Source organism: Tetrahymena thermophila (assembly GCF_000189635.1).
Source record: "Tetrahymena thermophila SB210 genomic scaffold scf_8254815, whole genome shotgun sequence".
Classification (NCBI taxonomy): domain Eukaryota; phylum Ciliophora; class Oligohymenophorea; order Hymenostomatida; family Tetrahymenidae; genus Tetrahymena; species Tetrahymena thermophila.
Window position 1 is genome coordinate 709,829 of NW_002476571.1, and position 20,120 is coordinate 729,948.

Sequence of the window (20,120 nt, forward strand, 5' to 3'; positions counted from 1 at the left end):
TAAATGATCAGCTAATAAAACTCAGGTCCAAATAGATTTAATTTAGTGTAATTTAGTTAAATAAAATTATCTTTTGTATTTAAACTAAACTATTAATAGATATGATTATATTGATGAAAGAGACTTATCGTTGTTAGAACCAGTTGTTAAATGTATTCCTACTCTTAGCTCTTTTGAACTTAGATTTCAGTATATTATATCACTTTTAAAATAAAATATATATTAAAAAATATTTTATAGCAATTATAGTAGGATCGGAAAAAAAGGAACCTAAAAAATATCTGAAGCATTATCTATCTCTCAAAAAATGAATTCATTTAAATTATATCTTAAGTATAAATTCAATTATTAAACCAAAATATTATTATAAATTTTTTTATTATTTTATTTCTTTTTTTATAAAAGCAAGCTTAGAATTGGAAATGAAGCAATTGTGAATCTCTCATAAGGAATATCGAACTGTTTGAATTTATAATCTATTGTTTTAAATCTACAGTTATAATTTAAAATTTTTTTTTTGGTTCATATTCACCTATCTATAAAATAAAAAGTGATAACATGATGAATTGCTTGAGTTTTTAAAAATTATGCGAATAAATAGCTAAATGCGAGCAATTAAAAGCTTTAGATCTAGATGTTAGGTATGATTTAACAAAATTCTTACAAATAAAAGTAATTCAAATTAATTAAATGATAGCTAAAACTACATTTTGAGTAATGAATAAAGTTCATAAGCTTTATAAATAATCTTTACTATGATTCCAAATTTAAAATTTCTCAGCCTTAACTTGAGGTATAAAATAAATATAAAAATCAATAAGTAAATATATAAAAATTTATTTAAATTAATTTTAAAAGCAACAATTAATTAGAAACAAATAATAAAACACCTTGCTTGTTTATTTATTTGTATAAATGTATCAACTTAGAATACCTATGCTTAAATTTAGAGTAATTAGTTTAAATCAACTCAAATAATAATTTTTAACTAAGTTTAAATAAAAATTATTAAGAAAAACTGGTATAATTTAAGAAGAAGTTTACTAAATTGGGCATTCAATTTAAGAGATAAAAATATTGAAAGATATTTAGTTATAATTTTAGAAGTAATATTGCTATTATAATCCTATAGCATCAAGTGAGATTAATAATTTGATGAGTTCAAGTTTTTCTAAAGTAGCAGATGGTATTAATAGTTGTAAAAATCTAAGTAGATTATATATAAATTTTGGAATTAACGAAACATATGAAAGTAAAATTTTTAATAGTCTAAAAAATAAAAGAACTAATTCTAAATTTTAAGATATTAAAAAGCTATGTGAAGGAATTTCAAATTGCAAAGATTTAAAGTCTCTTTCATTTTTTTCAAAGTAAAAAAGCTATTTTTAAATTTCATTTAGTTTAGAATAATAATTTTAAATTAGATTTAGTTTAGAATTATTATTACAATTACAATTTTAAATTTGTTAAAAAATGCTCCAAACAAACAAAAAAGAAAAATAAATTAACTTTTAAGCAACATAAAATTGAACAAATAAATTTATCTAATTTTATTTTTAAACTTAGTAATGAAGTAAAATGTTCAGATCAGACAGTTGTTACTTTGATTAGTAATGCACTCTCAGAATGCAAAAATCTTTCATAGATATTTCTTTCTTTTGTGTAAATTTCTAGATTTTGATTAAAAAATAATTTCATTTATTTCACATTCAGCATTAAAAATGTATTGATTAGTTTTTAATAAAAAATGTTTTCAATTTTTTTAATTAAACAGTTTTTTCTCTTTACTTAAAATAAGTATTTAACTTTAAAAAAAGAAATTTTAAATTTAATCTTTATTTATTAAAATTAATTGTTTTTATTTCTATTAAAAAAGTTGGACTAAATTTACTAATTAAGATATAAATATTCTTTGTCAAAGTATATCTTAAAGTAAAAAAGTTTAAAAACTAAAAATTGTTCTCACGTAAATAAAATTTTTGATTTTTAGAATAAAAATATAAAATTTATTTGAAATAATAGTGAAAGCTAAACTAATTCAGCTGGAATTATCTAACTTTTTCAAGCTATTGCCTAATGTACAAACATTTCAGATCTATCCTTTAGTTTCTTGTAATAATTAAATATATATTAAGAATAGTTAGAGAGAAGGGATGGTAAGAAATTTTTCTATCCCTTAAAATATCTTTGTATTTTACTAATAAGAGAAATAAAGCTTTGATTAAAACCCTACTAATTAATTATCACCCCTCCCTCTTCTGTCTTTTTATTTGAAAAATTAGTTAAAATTATTTATTTGTTAAAGTTAAAATTATAGAGAAGATACTGATTTAAGCGAGTTAATAAATACAATAAATAAATTGGAGAATCTGATAAGCTTAGAACTACGCACCACGTAACCGAAACTTTATGTCTTAAAACTTTATTTATTTTTATATAATAAATATAAGAACTCATTTTTCTTCCCTCTTGAACTTTGCTCAAAAAATAAGAATGTGTGGCAACTTAAAAAAGATTAGTCTATCGCTCTAGTTGTTCTAGTAAATTATTTATTATAATTTGTTATTTTAAATGAGATAAAAAAATACATAATTTGTTTAATTATTCTATTTTTTAATTTGATGTATTTGGTTAACATTTAATAATCTCATATACTTTGCTGTATTTGAATATTTAAAAACTCAAAAGAAATCAGAAATATTAGTTTTTATTTAGTTAGATTTTATAAATTTTATTAAAATTTTTTTAGAGTTAAATAAATTTATTTTAATAAAATAGATCTAAAATTATCGTTTCAATGATTAAAAAGTCAAAATATTTGGTTTGCCTTTCTCAATTTTGAATAATGCATAAGAAAATATTTCAAAGATATATATTCTACTAGTCTTGGTTGAAAAATAAATTTTTTATATATTTTCTTTTCTACTTTGTTTGTTTTAATTCATGAAATATATTTTGTAAATGTAATATTTTTAATAAATAAAGAAACAATTTTTTTACTTTTATAATATTTAAATATGAATTCATTGAATTAATGGATGAATTAAATCTAATTTAGTTTTAATCTTTTTAATAAAACATACAAAAAATAATTTTACTGCTAATAAATTTTGTTTATAAATTGATATTGATGTATTTAAGTAAAATTTTTTTTTTTAGTAAATATGAAAAATATTATTTAACTTTTAAAAATTTATTATTTATCAATTAAATAATTGTTTATTATAAAGTTTGCAATTAATTTACAAATTAAAAATTGAAATTTTAAACACATAAAAACATCGTTTATAAAAAACTATTTAAATAAAAATGATTTAATAAAATAAAATCACTACTTTTGAATGCCTAGAAGATGTAATTAATTGATTTATTCTCTATTATTTAAACATTTTTTTATCTTAAAAGTTTTTAAGCTCTTCTCTTTAATCTCATGAAGACCTTTTAATCCATTTAAGGTAAGATATTGAAAATTTATTTTTGATAATTAAAATTATGTTAAAAAAATTAATTAATTATTGTTTTTTTTATTCAAATAAAAAATTATAATTTTTGAATAATAAAACAATATATTATAAACCCTCTTATTAATTAACATAAAATTTTATATTTTTTTTCTTAAAATTTTAAAAAAAGGTAAATATTTTTTGAGAAAAGTAGGTGAGAGAGGTTACCTAAATTAATGAGGATTTATAATAATAAAAAATTTATATCTAAATATTTTACTTAACTATTATTAAACAATCACTTTTAGAATTAATTTTTTATTTAAATTTCATATACATTTTGCAACTTTTAAAGCAAAATTATACTATATAGAGCACTCTTTCTATGAATAATAATTATTTATAAAACATTAATATAAAGATCAAACAAAATCGGCGATACAGGTGCATAAAAATTAGGTAGTGCTTTATAGAAATGCACTAAACTAAAGCATTTACAGCTTTTTCTTCAGTAAAAATTAATTAACTATTAATTTATTTTTCTTTTATTACAAAATATGTATTTAGGTTAATAGAATAATTATGAAAATTTAAAATATTTATTGTAACTTTTTTTTGATTTCAATTATTTTATATGTTCTATGTTTTACCAATTATTTAATTTCTGCTTTTAGATATCAAGTACAATTTATTTTTAACAAAAGGTACAATGAAATTTCTAAAATAGGTGCATAAATTTTAGGTGAAGGCCTTGCAACTTGCTCTTTTCTCACTAAATTGATTTTCTATTTTTCGTATATATAGCAATTTCTTTTTACTTTTAATTTTATAAAAATTTTCAAAAAAGCTTTCAAATTTAAATACTATTTTCAATTATTTATTAATTTTTTTTTAAAGTTGATGTTTTTCTAATATTCAAATATCATAAATATTTTTCTAGTTGAAGCTTTATAAATAACTAATTAATATATTAAAATTAATAGATATAATACAGTAGAATCACAAGGTGCAATCTCACTAGGTTAATCTTTAGCTAAATGTGCTAATCTTAAAACTTTAACGTTTTGGATTTAGTAAATCTTTTTTTATTAATTTATTTATTTTTCTAATTTCATTAAATGCTTGGTTATTCAAAGTTTAAGCAGAGTTAAATATTTATTCTTTTATAATTTTTTATTAAAAAATATGCTTCATTTGTTTCTGATTAACAAAAAGATGTAATGAAATAGATGGATAGGGTGCATTAGATTTTGGTTCGGCTTTAGCAAATTGTGCTAATCTGTAAATTTTAGTTTTAAATATCAAGTAAAAATTATTTATATAACTTATGATAATTATTCAACTTTTTGATTTATTATTTATTTTTAAACAAAATTTATCTCAATTCAAGGAATTAAAATTATTTCTTTTTTAAAGAGGAATAACTTAACTTTTTTAAGATAAATTTTACTTTTTTTAGAAAATATGATTAATAAATTTATTTATTTATAAAAAGTGGCAATAATACTCAAAAAGAAGATAGAAAAAAGTTAATATTTAAACTCAAAAAAATGAAGAGACTTGTTAAGTTATCTTTCTGAATATGTATGTTGTGATAGAATATTATTTATGTATTGCTATATTTTATATAAGATGGTAAAAGGTCAGTTAATTTTCTCAAATTTATCTAATTTTTTTATTTTCATATGAGCATTTAAATTTAAATCAAAATTTTATAGATTTTAAATTTTATAAAAGAAAATTGATCATACATTTATTTTTTTAATATAAAATTTTTTTTAATATATGACTAATAAATAATTTTCATATTCATTTAATTTCAACTATTTTTTTAGATTATTTAATTAAAATTCTACTTTTAGTAAAAGTTGTTCCATCAAATTTAAAATGTAAACTTATAAGGTTTGGCAGTTCTCTGATTGAATTTATAAGCTACGAATGAATTAATTACTTTACTTAATTGCGTTGTTAAATCGAAGACACTATAGAATATTTTGATACCAAAATAAAAATTTAAAGAGATATTTCTTTTAGTTCTTTAAGTGATTTAAAAGCATTTAATAATCTTTCTAAGCTTTTAGTTGAGTTAAATGTTGGCAAAAATCTTAATTTTATAAAATTAAGATTGGAAAGATTTGATAAGCTATCCCCTAAGCTCTCAAGAGATTATTCATTTATTTGGTCATCAATTTGAAGTTCTAAATTTTACAGCTAATTTGATAAACTTAAAAATTCATATAAAAAGTTGTTTTAGATCTGGTGATGCTATGATTTTATTTTCAGTATCAGCTTTTAGAGATTAGTGATTCTTGCTAAAGATTTACCAATAAAATTATATCCATCTGCTTGCATTTTGTTATTGCAGATACAAAGCTATAAAGATTATAATCTTGTTAATCCTAAAAATAAATTACCTTAAACAGGGCTAAATAAAGTTACTCTTTGATTTTACTAAATAGAGTTAATTTCTACAATTAATTCCTAAATATTCAAATGACCCTAAAGAGTATTACCTATAATACAAGCAGATTCATTATCTATATTTTAGCCTGATATGATATAATTAAATTTTACTAAATTAATCAATTCTCTTGTACATTATTATACTTTATAAAATAATTCTTACTAAATATTAGCTTAGCCAAAGACATCTATACTTAATTATTATAAATTTGTTATTTTAGATATCGTTTAAAACAGATCAACAATCCCATCATCAATAAAATATTTTTCTTTTTCTATTTTTAAACAAAGACCTTCTAATCTATCTAAGCTAAGAAGAGATTCACCTAGCTTAACTAAGTATTAATTATTTTCTTTTGTTTATTAAAACCTCAAAGAAAGCTACTTCAGATTTCTAGCATAATTAATTATTTAAATTGCATTTATAATGTCACTGCCTTCGTTATTATTACACTATAAACAGCAAATGCTAATTTTTTAGATATCTTTTTAATTCGTGAAGATTTATTTGAAAAATAACTAAATTTATTCTTTTTCAAAACATTTTTGGATTGTAATATCTAGTTCATTTAGTTTTTATTATTTATTAATAGATTATCCTATTAGAATTAACTCTTCTTAACCTAATTCATCTAATTCGTTTATATTAAGAATATATTTAATAGCATTTGGAAACAAGTATTGAGCAAGTTAAAAATAATTAAGTTAAGATTATTCTTTAAATTATATTTATGCTTGTATTGTTTCAATATGTATTAATTATTCATAAAATAAATTAAAATGGTAATCTTCATTTCTCTTTTCAACAATCTAACTTTTGTAGTTTTATAAAAATACTAAAAGCTTTTTTTAATTAAAATAAATGAAGAAATCTTAATCAGCCTAGTTAATTTTAACTTTTATATTATCATACATTTTTGTATTCTATTTTTATTTAATAGCTTTATCTGTAGGAAAATTTAATTAATTTAAATGAAATCTATAATGAAAATTTATTTAAAATACTAAATTAATTATTTCTTGATAAACCTATGAAATTCAAAAAAGTAAATTTTAAATTTATTTTTATAAAATAAACAAAAATATATAAAAATTGATAATTTTATAAAGACATTTTGCAATTTATTTTATTTATTTATTATTATATTTTTAATTCACTCAAATAATTCAAAAATGATATCAGCTGTTGTTATTTTAAAAATAAAATGATCAACTTTTAACCCTTTGTTAATTAATTTTTTAGTGATTAAAAATTTGCAAAGAGATAAAACAGTTTAAATGATTGCTGTATTAACTAGAAAAGTGCAAACAAAACTAAGTATAAACATATTAGCTTCATAAGGTTAGGAGTTAAAGAGAGAAACTATAGTAAAATAATAAGAGAGTAATAAAAATGATGAGTAAATGATATAGCATGCAACTCTTCCTCTTTTCAGCTTAGAGAGGAGCTCTGTCAAAGAACTGTAAATTCCAAAAGTGGCAGAAGAGAAAATAGATAAAATTATAACCTGAGATGCTGAAATTTCAGATCCAAACGTAGTATTTATTGCCATGGTCCACATTATATTACTATAAAAAATGATAATCCTATAAAATCTTGATTGCTTTTTATTGTATATGTAAAAGATTTGAAGAAGAAAATGAAATACGGCAATTCCTTTGTAAACAGAAACACTATTCATGTAATTAGTTGATCTCTCTTTCTATCTTTATTAATTCGAAGTTTCATCAAAATGGCTAATGGTAGAAGCACTTTCTTTGTTTGCTTCATTGTTATTTGCTTAGCTTATTAGCATTTAAGGTGAGCTGTCTATGATTTCTCCATGTTTATTATTTAATTATGTTTCTTGGCTTTGAGCTATTTGAGTATCTACATTATGAGGAACACCTTTCAAAGTAGGAGTGTTTTCAACAGAATTAAAATTCAATTTTTGATTATAAGGTTAATGAAATTACGCTAATTTACTTTTCCTGTTTATAATATTGTTTTTGCTTCTTTTAGAGTTTTTATTCGAATTCATATTTAAGATGCTGTTTACTGAAAAATTATCCTAAAACATATAGTCTACTTTAGGATGTGTTGCTTAGCTGCTAACATTTTTCTCATGATCAACTTTATTTAAATCTAAGGCTAGCATATTATTTTCTATGTTGAATTGCTTAATATTATCTAACTAAGGTGTACCTACACTTTTTTAGCAATATTCACTCATATGCAAAACGCTTTCAACTTAATCTTTTTGTTGTTCACTAAAATTAATTCTGTTATCTTATTTGGCATTAGGTTTCTTTTCGATTTGATCTTATAGTTGAATGACATCAAAATCATCTTCTTGTTTTTAATCTGAATTCATTTACAGATTCTTTTGAATATTTCCTAATACCTATTAGTTAATAACACATTTTCGTAAATCATCATCTTTAATGCTGCTTCTGCCTTTTTTTTATTTCTCTTCAATGCTTATTGGTTAAACTCTGTTTGCTACACTTTAAACAAAATTCATTGCTAACACATCGCCTCCTATCTACAAAGAAATTTTATCTATTTTAACTGCTGCAAATATTGATACTGCCATCACTATATTAGTTGTCATAATTACATAAACGGCAGCATACTCATACCAATTTTTTTTCTCAACTATCGAGATGATGCCTTTTGTGCTCAATGCTTCTTAGAGATTTTTATTTTAGGTAAACAATTATTCTGCATCAGTAATAAGTGTGGTATAGCTTGGAGAAGTGCATTGACATTAAATTGCAAAAGTTCCATCAGTATTATTCTGTTTAGTTGTGGAGCAAGTAGAATTACTCCATTTATCTGATATTCTTTGGAGACATTTTACTTATCCTGTTCCTTAGACAGAGTCAAAATTATATTACAATCCTGTATTTTAAGGAAGGACTAAATTTGCTTACTTTAATACAATCAGCATTCTTCTTCTATTCTGAACAGCTTCATTCATATTTGAATAATATTGTGGTTCAATAGCAGGAAACACTCTTTGCAATTCTAACTTTTATGCTGCTGTTGCGTTACTAAGATAAGGTTAATTTATCGCAGTATATGAAGGTTCAAGGGCGTAAACATTTGATTTCCAAAATTAAAGCAAGACATCATAAATCGCATTAGGGTCAAAGGTTGTTGTCGGAGTTACTCCTTAGTTAACAAGATAATTTTAAATCAAATACTAACTATCAACTCTTTACATTGTTAAATTAACATAACTTGAATTCCAAACAACTATTTACTAATTAACATTTAGAGATTAAGAAATCAATAACTAAGCAGTGGCTAAGCTATTTACTTACAAATCTCCAAAATATGTTATATTATTTTAAGGAGGTTGATTATATATTGCTGTTAACGTTGTGTTCAAAATACTTAATGAAGCAAACATTTGTTGAATAAACGTGAATTTAGCTGATTGTTAGAAATCACCTAGTAGTTATACTTTTTCACGTTTAGACCTAGACGTAGTATAAACATCGTTTACCCTATTAACCAAATTATCGCTATCAGGAGCATGTAAGGTTTAATAAAGTTTGCTTAAGCACCTAAATATGAATTCCTGTAGATTAAAATTTTGAATATTAGATGGAAGTTCTAAAGGTAACGCCAAGGTTTAATTTTTAATATCTTATTTAGCTGCAATAATTAATTAGCTAGGAGTTTGGGTGGGATTTAATCCTTCGTAATTTATAAAAGCTTCTATAGTTATACCAATATTTATAAGCTCTGCTTAGTACTGCTGGGTTGCATTATAATTATCAATTAAAGTTTACTATTATAAGATAAATGCTTCATATTAATCTTAAGTAAATCCTGGATTTGCCAATTTAAGTCTGACTACGGATGTAAAAATTCCTTTGTGAGAATCCATAACATCAACGTACATTTAGATATATAGATTTCCTGGAGGTAAAATGGTTGTTATAGTATTTTAAGTTTAGAAGTTACTTAGATATCTTCTTGAGAACGATTTTGGAATCTGAGTTTATTCACTTTCCTATTTTTGTTCTTTATCAGAGAGATAGTAGTAAAATTAATAGTAGAGAACTCCATCTTAGTATTGAGATTAACAACCATTAATGGTAAAAGTAATCTAACTTGAAAATGCAATTTCTCCTCCGACTGCACTGCTTTCCAAATTAAGGCAATTTATAGGAACGGGAAGTGTTTTGAATACATACTTTTTACTTAGTCCTATTTGGTTTTTATTAGAATCATCAACAAAAAAGTTGAGTTAGACAAAAGAAGGATTATTAGGCATGTATTATGCCCATGTGAAATAAAATTATGGATAGCTTTAAACTGTCGAGTTCTTCTATACCATGTGAGTATTGCCTATACTATCCTTATACCAGTAAGTTATTGTAAAATAGTGAGAGTTAGTAATTCTATTAAATTAATTTTAAGCAGGATAAATTTCTGTAAAAGAAAAAAGATCTTAGTTATTTAACCCATAAAGGTCATAATCTTGAAGATAGATAACTTGCATATTTGAATCAAGCATGGAAATAAGACGCACTGCATAGTAATGAAAAGAGCTATCAGAGTTACTTTACAAATCAAACTCCATAATATACGTTTCAGATACATTAAAAAAGTTTTGAGTGAAAGGTAAAGTTAAGCTGTTTGTTTAATCAGAGTTATAAATGAATTTTTATGAGCTTGTAGAAAAAATATTCCAATTTTAGAAAGTTTAAGAGCTACTTGAAGGTAGGATATTTGATTTGAAAGTTAAGCTTTAAGAAGGGTTAAGGTTCAATAATTTATCTCCTTAAATGTATGCATAAAGTGCAGGATTGTATTTCACAACAATATTTTGGATAATTGTTTGAAAAGAAAGCTAAGAGTTCTGAACGTAAGTTAATGTTATTGCTAATTAATATGTCTTTTATGTCAGAAAAGGTGTGGGAGTTATTAACAGAGGGAAGATGTTAGTTCCGCTAACTGTAATTTAAGGGTTAGTATAAATTGTTTATCCAGCTTGATCTTGGATTTATGCATTTAAGTAGAACTAATCTTATTAATTAATAATAAAATAGTTTGACTGCAAAACTTACTTTGTATAAATGTATGTAGGAAGATAGTAAGCGCTTAAATAATTCCCTACAGGTGCTGCCATGCTTACTGACACATCGTATTGCTAAACCTTTATTATAGTAACTGTGTTTGTTGATTAGATACCAAATGGAAGATTGCAAACAAAAGTGAAGACATATGTTTGCTGTAAGTTTTACTCAGAGAAAGTATTACTATTTAAAGTAAAGGTCATATCATTAGGGTACATTTAAAGACCACTCAGAATACTTTACTATTCTGTTGCGTCTTAGGAAGTAGTAGATAACAATTAAAAAGTTGCTGTTGTTCCGCTAAAACCATTTACTATTAAATCTGTCATTGGTATTGTAACTGATCCTGGCTAAAATCTATATTGATTCATTCTAAAACTACACTGAGGAGCAGGTAACTAATTTAAATAAAAGTATATATTTTATGTAGAACTTGTATACTAGAGAGTGATATTATTTGCTAGCTAAATAGTTGAATTAAGGTTAATATATAGATTATTAACAGAAAACTCAGGTATTATTTGATGCATGTTATCAGACACAATTGAGCTTTGTATATTTATTACGAATAAGTTATTTTGATCAGGGTCAACTCTGCAAGTCATCGTATTTTAGATGGTTGTATAGGAAGCAATATTAGAAAGAACCCCACAATTATTAGTATTGAATTAGTACATTGTTTAGTCATTTTAATTATTAGTTGTAAGTATCGATACGCTAAATTTGCTTACTATAAATCCCCCTAATTAATAGTAAGAATAATAATACAAATTGGCTGATGATGATGTACACCAATTACTAACACCAAAGAGAGGTGGAAAGCATATACAAAATTTACTGGAGATTACTTTAAATCCACTATAGCAAAAGTAAGGACTTTTCAAATTGTTGCAATCTAAAGTTCCAGGCTAGCACCTTATGCATACACCTCCAGTATAGCTATATCCTTTAGGGCAAGAACTGCAATCAGGAAGGCTTAATAGATCTTTACATCTTCTGCAAACATTAGGATACAACGGATCATAATCTAAGCAGTTTTATTACTATTGAATGATTCTGTTTTATGCTAGCTATTAAAATTGATTCGCTTCAGAAATAAACTAACTTAAACAACATAACACTATTTAGCTTGCAAGTAAGGTTATAGATATCAAATTCATCTAACTTGATTGTAAATTTAAAAACTTTTTTTATTCTTTTAATAAATTAATTAACTTATTTATTTGTTGCTCTCGAAAATAGCCGAGGACTTATTTATATATTTTTTGTTTATTTATAGAAGGAATTCTGTAAATTTTGTTTTATAAAAAAACTTCCTATTTATTTTTCAATAAATTTTTTTATTTATTTATTTACTTACTTATATACTTACAAAAGCAAATTGATTGTATTGCTTTGATTTATAGTTTCTTGAATAGATACGCTCAGCCATAAGCAAATTTTATATAAAATTACAATTGATTATTTTATTGTAAGAAGCTATGGGTAATGTTTGTTTAATAATTTACTTGGGTATTTATTTAAAAATATAAACTTTATGACTAATATTTTTAAAAGAAAAACAAATTTTCAAAAAAATAAATAAATAAAAATGATATTACTAATATTCTTTAAATATAAATTAATTAACTTATCTGATTTATTATTATTTGAGAGACACTTTGATTGACTTATGAATTCTTTTACATTTTCTTCTATCATAATAAATTTTTTATATTTAAACCTATAAATTTTATATAGAAAAGAGCAAATAATATTTATTAACTATTGACTTTAATATTAATTAATCTTGATCAATAATAATAATTAGTTGCAAACCTTTTTTTAGATTAGTTAGAATCAATATATATTTTGGAATAGTAATTTAATCAAACATCTTAGATCACAAAATCCAAAAATTAATTCCCTTTCTTTATTTATAAATATAAAGTAATAGGCATAAATATTAAATCCTTAACTCTAAATATCCATTTACAAAAATACATGAAAAAATTAAGGATAAATGAATTTTTTAAATATTGTTTATTTAAAATAAATGAATTTTATATGATTTATAAAATAAAGTATTAATTATTTTAAACAAAATAAAGTATCATATTTATGTAATTTTTTTAAAATGTTCTAAAAGATTATTATTTTAATTTAATTAAAAATTGTTAAGAATTTAAAGTGAAATATTTTATTATGTATAAATTCGTAAATTTTTTTTTATTTTTTAAAAAATGGTTTTTTGTTTCTTTTAAAAAGTAATTTTTAAATTAATAAATAACTAAATTCGAGCAATTGAGATAATTCTAATTAATTTGAATTGTTGGTTTTCATTATTATTAAAATAAATATTTTTAAATTAATTTGAAAGTATTTTAATTTATTTTAATAACTTACTTTTTTTAAAAATAATTTATTTTAACTCATTTTAACTAATATTTATAAAAGCAGTTTTCATCTAAATTTATGAAAAAAATGTATGTGAATGAACTCTGTATATTATGGAATCAATCAAATTCAAAAAAAGAATTTAATATAAAGAAAAAAAATTTTTAGGTTAATAAATAATGATCAAGCTAGAATTTGATAATCTTTGAATAGATATTTATTGATATTATTTAAGAAATTAGAATAGAAAGAAGATATATAAATAGATATATAGAGATAGATAGATACTTTTCAATTTTAATAGAAGAAAAAAATGAGGAAACAATTGGAAAATTAAGGAAATACTATTAAAGTCAAAGTTAATTTTTTGGGGAAAGTGATGTGTGCTACTCTTACAATATGGAGTAATCTAACTTTCCTGTTGTTTGCTTTATTTTTCATCAACTTTTAGAGAGATATTCCTTTGTATCTGAATATTAATCTTCATGTTAATGGATTATTCAATTTATGTGATGCAGTAGGTTTAGCTTGTGATCGTTATGAGCTAAAATCTATAGCAATTAGCTGTTTGTTTAACATTTTTCTCATTCTTACTTTTTGGATATAGCATGTTTTGATGGCAAAACTTTCTTTTAAGCTAAGAGTTAGCTAAATATTTCCAGAATATCTTATTATTGAGAGACCTATGTATAATTTAGCTTCTTAATTTATTTATATAGTATCTTTTAGCCTGTGGTAGCCCACGGATTTGGTACTTTATAATTTCTCTCAAGAAAATATTATCATAGATATTATTGCATTTGTTGGTGTTCTAATCTTCTTAAAAAGTGTTTACGACCTTAATGAAGTAGCAGATTTGACTGGTTTTATCTTTATGAAAAGAGTTTTTTCAAGCAAAGAAATTCAATTTAATCAAAAGTACTTACCTCAAGATAATTCAGATGCAATAAAAGTATCACGAATTTATAGAATGTGTAGACATCCTATGCAATTTGGCACATGTCTAATTATCTTGTTTGGAGGAAAATTTTGGAGTATTAGTAGGATCATCTATACTTTAGGCTTAATAGCTGGAATAAATATTGGAATATCATACGAGGAGTCTAAGCTCGAAAATCTTTATGATTCTTATAAGAAGTATAAAGAAGAGATCCCTTTCAGATTGATTCCTAATATATTTAATTTATTTAAAAATAGTAATAGCAACACTGATCAAACTGAAAAATTTACTAACTTAAAATAAGAAAAGGCTGATTGACAAAGTAATTGGTATAAAAATGATTGAAACCTAATAAAGCCATTAATTAATCAAAGTTAGTAGTGATTTTTTAAAAATCTTATTTAAATTTTATAAAATTTTAGTTAAATAAAATCATTTATATTATTTCTTTGTGTATTGTTTTAATAAATTTTAGATTATAAATAAACAAAATTCATATCTCTAAAATTAAAACTATTATAAAACTAAAATGAAGAAAATTTCAATAAATCAAATAAAATCAGTGATTTAACTTATAAAAAGTTTTCTCATTCATTATCGTATCTTATTCTTTTTGAATTATTACAAACAACTAAACTCTTAATTTACTGTTAATAAATGCAAACAGATAAATAAATAAATAAATAAATAAATAAATAAATAAATAAATAAATAAATAAATAAATAAATAGATAGATAGATAGACTAGCCTTATTATTTTGAATCAAGTATTAAAAAATAATTTACTGTAAATCCTCATTAATTAATTAATACCTGTCCCATACTCATTTTTTCCAAAGTTTTATTTTTTGAATATGGAAGAAAAAAATTATCCAGAATATTTACCATTATTTATTCAAGAATATATACAATAGTTAGATTTTATTGTATAAATAGAAATATATTATTTAATAGCTTTGACTTGGTTCTAAAAGTAAAATTTAAAATTACTATCTTTAATTTATTTAATTAGATATAAAAAATATTATTTTAAAAAAAATCTAATTATTTTAAAGATTTTTGTAGACATTTTTGATCAAAATATTTGCTCTTTAACTACTACTCTAATTAATTCTTTATATTATAGACAGACAGATAGATAGATATTAAAATTTTATTAATAGAATTATATAAATGTAAGTGATTTTGAAATAAATTTGATTGAGTTTGATAAAAAAATTAATTTCTGAGATAATGACATTTGAATTAATTTGATATTTTTATAGACTTTCATATTAATTCTTTTGAGGTAATAGAAATAGCATTTTGACTAAAAATATATTTTTGATCAAATAAACATTTCAAGCATTAGTTTAAAATTTTGTAGTCTTTTGAAATATATTTTTAGGATATTTCTGATACCTTAAAAAAACATATATCAAAATCAATGTTTTTTTTATATTTTATTTGCGATTTTATTTTTTGTTAAATTTAGATTTTTCTTATGCTTTTATATTACAATGGGTCTTAACAAGTTATTTAATCTGTAAGGGAGTTAGCAAATAATTTGGTATTTTAGTTTGGAATTTTTTGACATCAAAATTAGAAATTTATACTGATGGCTTATTAATTAGAGATATAATTTAATACTGTTCGGATGCGTTATTAAGCATAAGAAATAATTAGAAGTAGAACCAAAATATTTATGCAAATGACAAAATAGTATGTATTAAAAATAGAAAGTAAAATATTCATTTTTTTCTAGGATATTTATTTACTTATACATCGTTATAGCAATAATCAAAACTACTATGACAGAGATGAAAATCAAAAATGGGTAATTCATTAATTATTTAGTGTGCCACTATTACAACCAATATACACTTATGAAAAAAAACAGTTTGTTAGAAATTTTAATAAAAAAGGAGGTATGCTGAATTTTAAATGTTTAAAATGTTAAAGAAACTATATATGAGGTACATTAGTATCATATATTGCCTTTACACTTATTTTTATGAGAAAGAAAATTAAACATGTGGTTAAAATTAAAAAAATTTTGATTTTAGCTATTATAAAAGATAGTTTTTATAATTTGAAAACAATGAGAAGTTTGTTTATATGCAGGAATTAAGCATGAAAGAATTCATATATTATAAACTTGATAATATATATATTCATAAAAAATAGATAGTATATCAATAAATTTAAAAAAGAAATTAATTAAAATTAAAAGGTCAATCGCTATTTAGCTTGATTTACTTGATAATTTGTTTTCTTTGTTAATTAATTTATTAACAATTCACCACTAATAAAACACTGGAATAGCCAAGGAAAAAGTGAATAGATTAAATTCTTTTGTAATTTGTAAAAAAGAAGATTATAAATTCGACAATTAGTTTAAGCAATAAGCAAAAAGAAAGATAATATATTGATAGAACTTAGAATACTTTTTTAGATTCGTTTGAAAACAAGATAAACAAAACCAAGCTTGATAAATACATAGATAGATGCTCTAAAAGTTGAGAAACAGAATTTTCGGAGACGAAAATATAAACCATAACCATAGCTAGAGTAGCAGCCAAGATTCCTAAAAGGATAAAGCTTCCCCTTAGTCTAACAAAAATAGTCAGTCATAAAAGATAAATAACACGAAGGGAGTTTTGGAAGAGCACACTGGAGCTGCCAACGACAGATTATCATCTAAAAGTCATCCTAAATTGAAATATAAACATTCTCTCAAAGTAGAAGACTCTCTTGATAAAATTAATATCCATCGCGTTTACAATAAAAAAGAAGATTTCACTCCAATTGGCCAAAGTATTACTAATAATTAGTATTAAAATCATTAAGAATAAGAGGATTAAATTTTCACTTAATTTGGAAAGATGTTGAATGAAAACATTATAGATTATAGGACTCTCAAAACCAAATCATGGAAAGGTATTCCAGCAGGTAAAATTAATTCATTCATTTAAAAAAACAAATTTATTTCAGCATTTAAGAAAAGCAAGTTTTAAAAAAAAGCAACAAAATATTCATCGTTTTTGATTGAAAACTTTAAGCAAGATGGCTAGCAAAAATTTTAATATTATTTGTTATTCAGAGTTATTCATGTTATTTTAACAAATATTAGTTTACAGAGCAGTTGTGTGGAAAATTATTCTTGATTACATGCCACCAAACAGGGAATTAGCAGAAGAATAAATGAATAAAATGAGAAACGAGTACTAGTCCTACGTTTAAAGCTATTTTGAGAATGAGACAGTAAGACAAAACTTTTCTAAAACAGAACTTAATATGATTAAAGTTGTTGATACTGATGTCCCAAGAACTCAACCACTTTACGAAATCTACAAGGCACCTTCCATTCAGAATATGCTAAAAAGAATATTAGTTATTTGGGGATTGAGGTAAATCTTATTTAATTTCCTTTACAAAATACAATCAATAATAAATTAATAGTCCACATTCATCAGGTTTCTTTAATTTGCAATTTTATTAGTTAACATAATAACAAAATTAACCAATCTATTCATCACACATGCATACACATTAAAATTTGTTTACTAAACAGATAAATCCACTCAATCTATCAAAATACCAACCCTCTAATTTCCAAATATTGTTAGAAATTTTTCTTCTAACGCAAGCATACTATTTTTTTTTAAATTTGAGCTAATGCTTCATAGTATCTTCAAATATCGAAATTCATTTTATAATAATTTATTTCCTATTTTCATTAAACAAAATTTTATCAAGGAACACAAATTACAATTAAACATTTCCAATTTTATTTAAAAATACAAAAGTTAAATATTTAAAAAGCAAATATTTCAATCATTTATTTTTGTTAGTAATCTCCATTTACAAAAAATGTATTGATTATTTTGATGTTGATTTCAATAATTTTAACCATTGGATTAATCTATTTTATTTAAAATTTTAAATAATAATTGCTTCTTAAAATATAAATAATATTGTTTTAAAGAAAAATAATAAAAATAAAATTTATTTTATGAGCAACAATTATTAATTAACATTGATTGTTTAATAAAATTAAAAACAATATTTAATATACAATAGGCATCCAGCATGCGGATATGTGTAAGGAATTAATGAAATAGCAACTCCATTCATTTTAGTATTTTTAAACTAATACATATAACTTGACTCTAAGTAGAATTACCCCATTCCATCTGGACTTGAAAATATCAGCGAGTAAGTCTTGCAAGAAATAGAAGCAGACACTTATTGGTGCATGGCTAAAATTCTTGATAAAATCTAAGATAATTACACTAATGGTCAACCAGGTATTAAAAGAAGCTTGGATAAAATTGGATAAATAGTTCAAAAGATAGATCCAGCTCTTGCAAACCATTTTAAAAATGAAAGAGTTGAATATGTATAATTTTCTTTCAGGTGGATTTTGTGCTTGCTAATCAGAGAGTTTCCTATTCAGTAAGTTTTTAGAATATTTGATACTTATTTGGCTGACGATAAGGGTTTTGCAGTACTTCATGTTTATATGTGTGCTGCACTCATCCTAAAATACTCTAAAAAGATCTAAAAAATGAAATTTAATGACATCATTCTTTTCTTTTAAAACCTTCCGACTTAAAATTGGAGTGATGAGGACATTGAAATGCTGTTAGCTGAGGCTTTTGTATATATGAGTCTTTTTGAGTAATCTCAAGGACACATCAAGCCCACAGTGAACTTCAGTTGGCATTGAAAAGAGGTCTCATTTTTATAGATAAATTATTGTATACTAACTAGTAACCGTCAACTAACAATTAAATAAATAAATAAATTTTGAAGCAATTACCATAATCAAAACCTTTAATTAAACAACAGGTCAATTTAATAAATAAATAAACAATTTCAATCATTCAATCAAAAAAATCAAACAAACAAACAAATAAACAATAAAATCTACAACTTTCTGTATAAATAAATAGATAAAATATATTATAAAAATTATTACTAAGAAAATTATTAAATAAAATATAAAAGTGTATTAGAGAATATTTAATACTAAACTAAATCTTGAAAAAAATTAAAAAGCATCAATCACATTTATTCATACATATCTCTAGCCTATCAAAAAAATAAAATATCTTTATAGGCTAAAAAAAAACATGAAAAATTAACTAATTCTAATATTTAATTAAATTATTAATGATATTATGATCTTTTTTATTAAAATTTCATTTATTGTATTTCTTTATATTTTTTACTTATTTCCATATTAAAATACTTCAATTTTAATTATAAATTAAATTATTCTAATTATAATTACAATATTTATTATCACTATGATATTTTATATTTGAAATTTATTTTTGTATTTTATTAGGCTTTTTTTAAATAAATTTATTTTTCAAAAATTAGAAATAGTAATTTTAATTATTTAAAAAGCTATATTTCCATAATATTTTTAACCTAATTTTTATAATTAAGCACTTTATATTTTATTTATTAAATTATGGAGATATAAAAAAAGCATTCTATAAATTTAAAACCTAAGATTTTTTTGAGATGTTACTGTAAATCCTCATTACTTCTCACAAACCCCTTCCCCTATCTTTTTAAACATAAAATAGTATATTTATTTAATAAAAAAAGAAAATAGCAGTTAATTAGGTAGATCTTATTTAATAGTTTATATTATATTTGATAAACAATTTGAATAAAATAATATATTTTATTGTACAATAAATTGATTAAAAAATATTAAAATTGTCATTTATCAGTTTAAGATTAAGGTCTACTGTCAGGGGTATCTGTATATCCATTCAAATTCTTATTTAAATGTTTCAATTTTTTTTAATAAAATAGAGAGT

General features: G+C 22.3%; 4 protein-coding genes across 4 annotated transcripts; 3 read left to right on the forward strand and 1 right to left on the reverse strand. All coding sequences in view use genetic code 6, as the record gives it.

Annotated features, from left to right (window-relative positions):
* Positions 1-3: 3 nt before the first annotated feature.
* Positions 4-5,023, forward strand: TTHERM_00209400 (kinase domain protein; the record flags this gene model as incomplete). Its single annotated transcript, XM_001007131.3, has 17 exons — positions 4-47; positions 100-189; positions 241-333; positions 406-495; positions 552-641; positions 698-793; positions 859-951; positions 1,014-1,198; positions 1,592-1,662; positions 2,136-2,540; positions 2,779-2,889; positions 3,406-3,455; positions 3,865-3,954; positions 4,148-4,237; positions 4,427-4,516; positions 4,659-4,748; positions 4,939-5,023. The coding sequence occupies 17 exons, from the start codon at positions 4-6 to the stop codon at positions 5,021-5,023; spliced, it is 1,863 nt and encodes a 620-aa protein (XP_001007131.3).
* Positions 5,024-7,430: 2,407 nt separating this feature from the next.
* Positions 7,431-12,142, reverse strand: TTHERM_00209410 (hypothetical protein; the record flags this gene model as incomplete). The annotated part of the gene is made up of 2 exons (XM_001007132.2): positions 7,431-7,475; positions 7,556-12,142. 2 exons carry the CDS (start codon positions 12,140-12,142, stop codon positions 7,431-7,433), a joined length of 4,632 nt encoding a protein of 1,543 aa, XP_001007132.2.
* Positions 12,143-13,671: 1,529 nt separating this feature from the next.
* Positions 13,672-14,616, forward strand: TTHERM_00209420 (integral membrane protein, putative; the record flags this gene model as incomplete). The annotated part of the gene is made up of 1 exon (XM_001007133.1): positions 13,672-14,616. The coding sequence occupies one exon, from the start codon at positions 13,672-13,674 to the stop codon at positions 14,614-14,616; it is 945 nt and encodes a 314-aa protein (XP_001007133.1).
* Positions 14,617-16,784: 2,168 nt separating this feature from the next.
* On the forward strand, positions 16,785-19,009 carry TTHERM_00209430 (rab-GTPase-TBC domain protein; the record flags this gene model as incomplete). The annotated part of the gene is made up of 3 exons (XM_001007134.3): positions 16,785-17,229; positions 17,411-17,687; positions 18,361-19,009. The coding sequence occupies 3 exons, from the start codon at positions 16,785-16,787 to the stop codon at positions 19,007-19,009; spliced, it is 1,371 nt and encodes a 456-aa protein (XP_001007134.2).
* Positions 19,010-20,120: the final 1,111 nt, after the last annotated feature.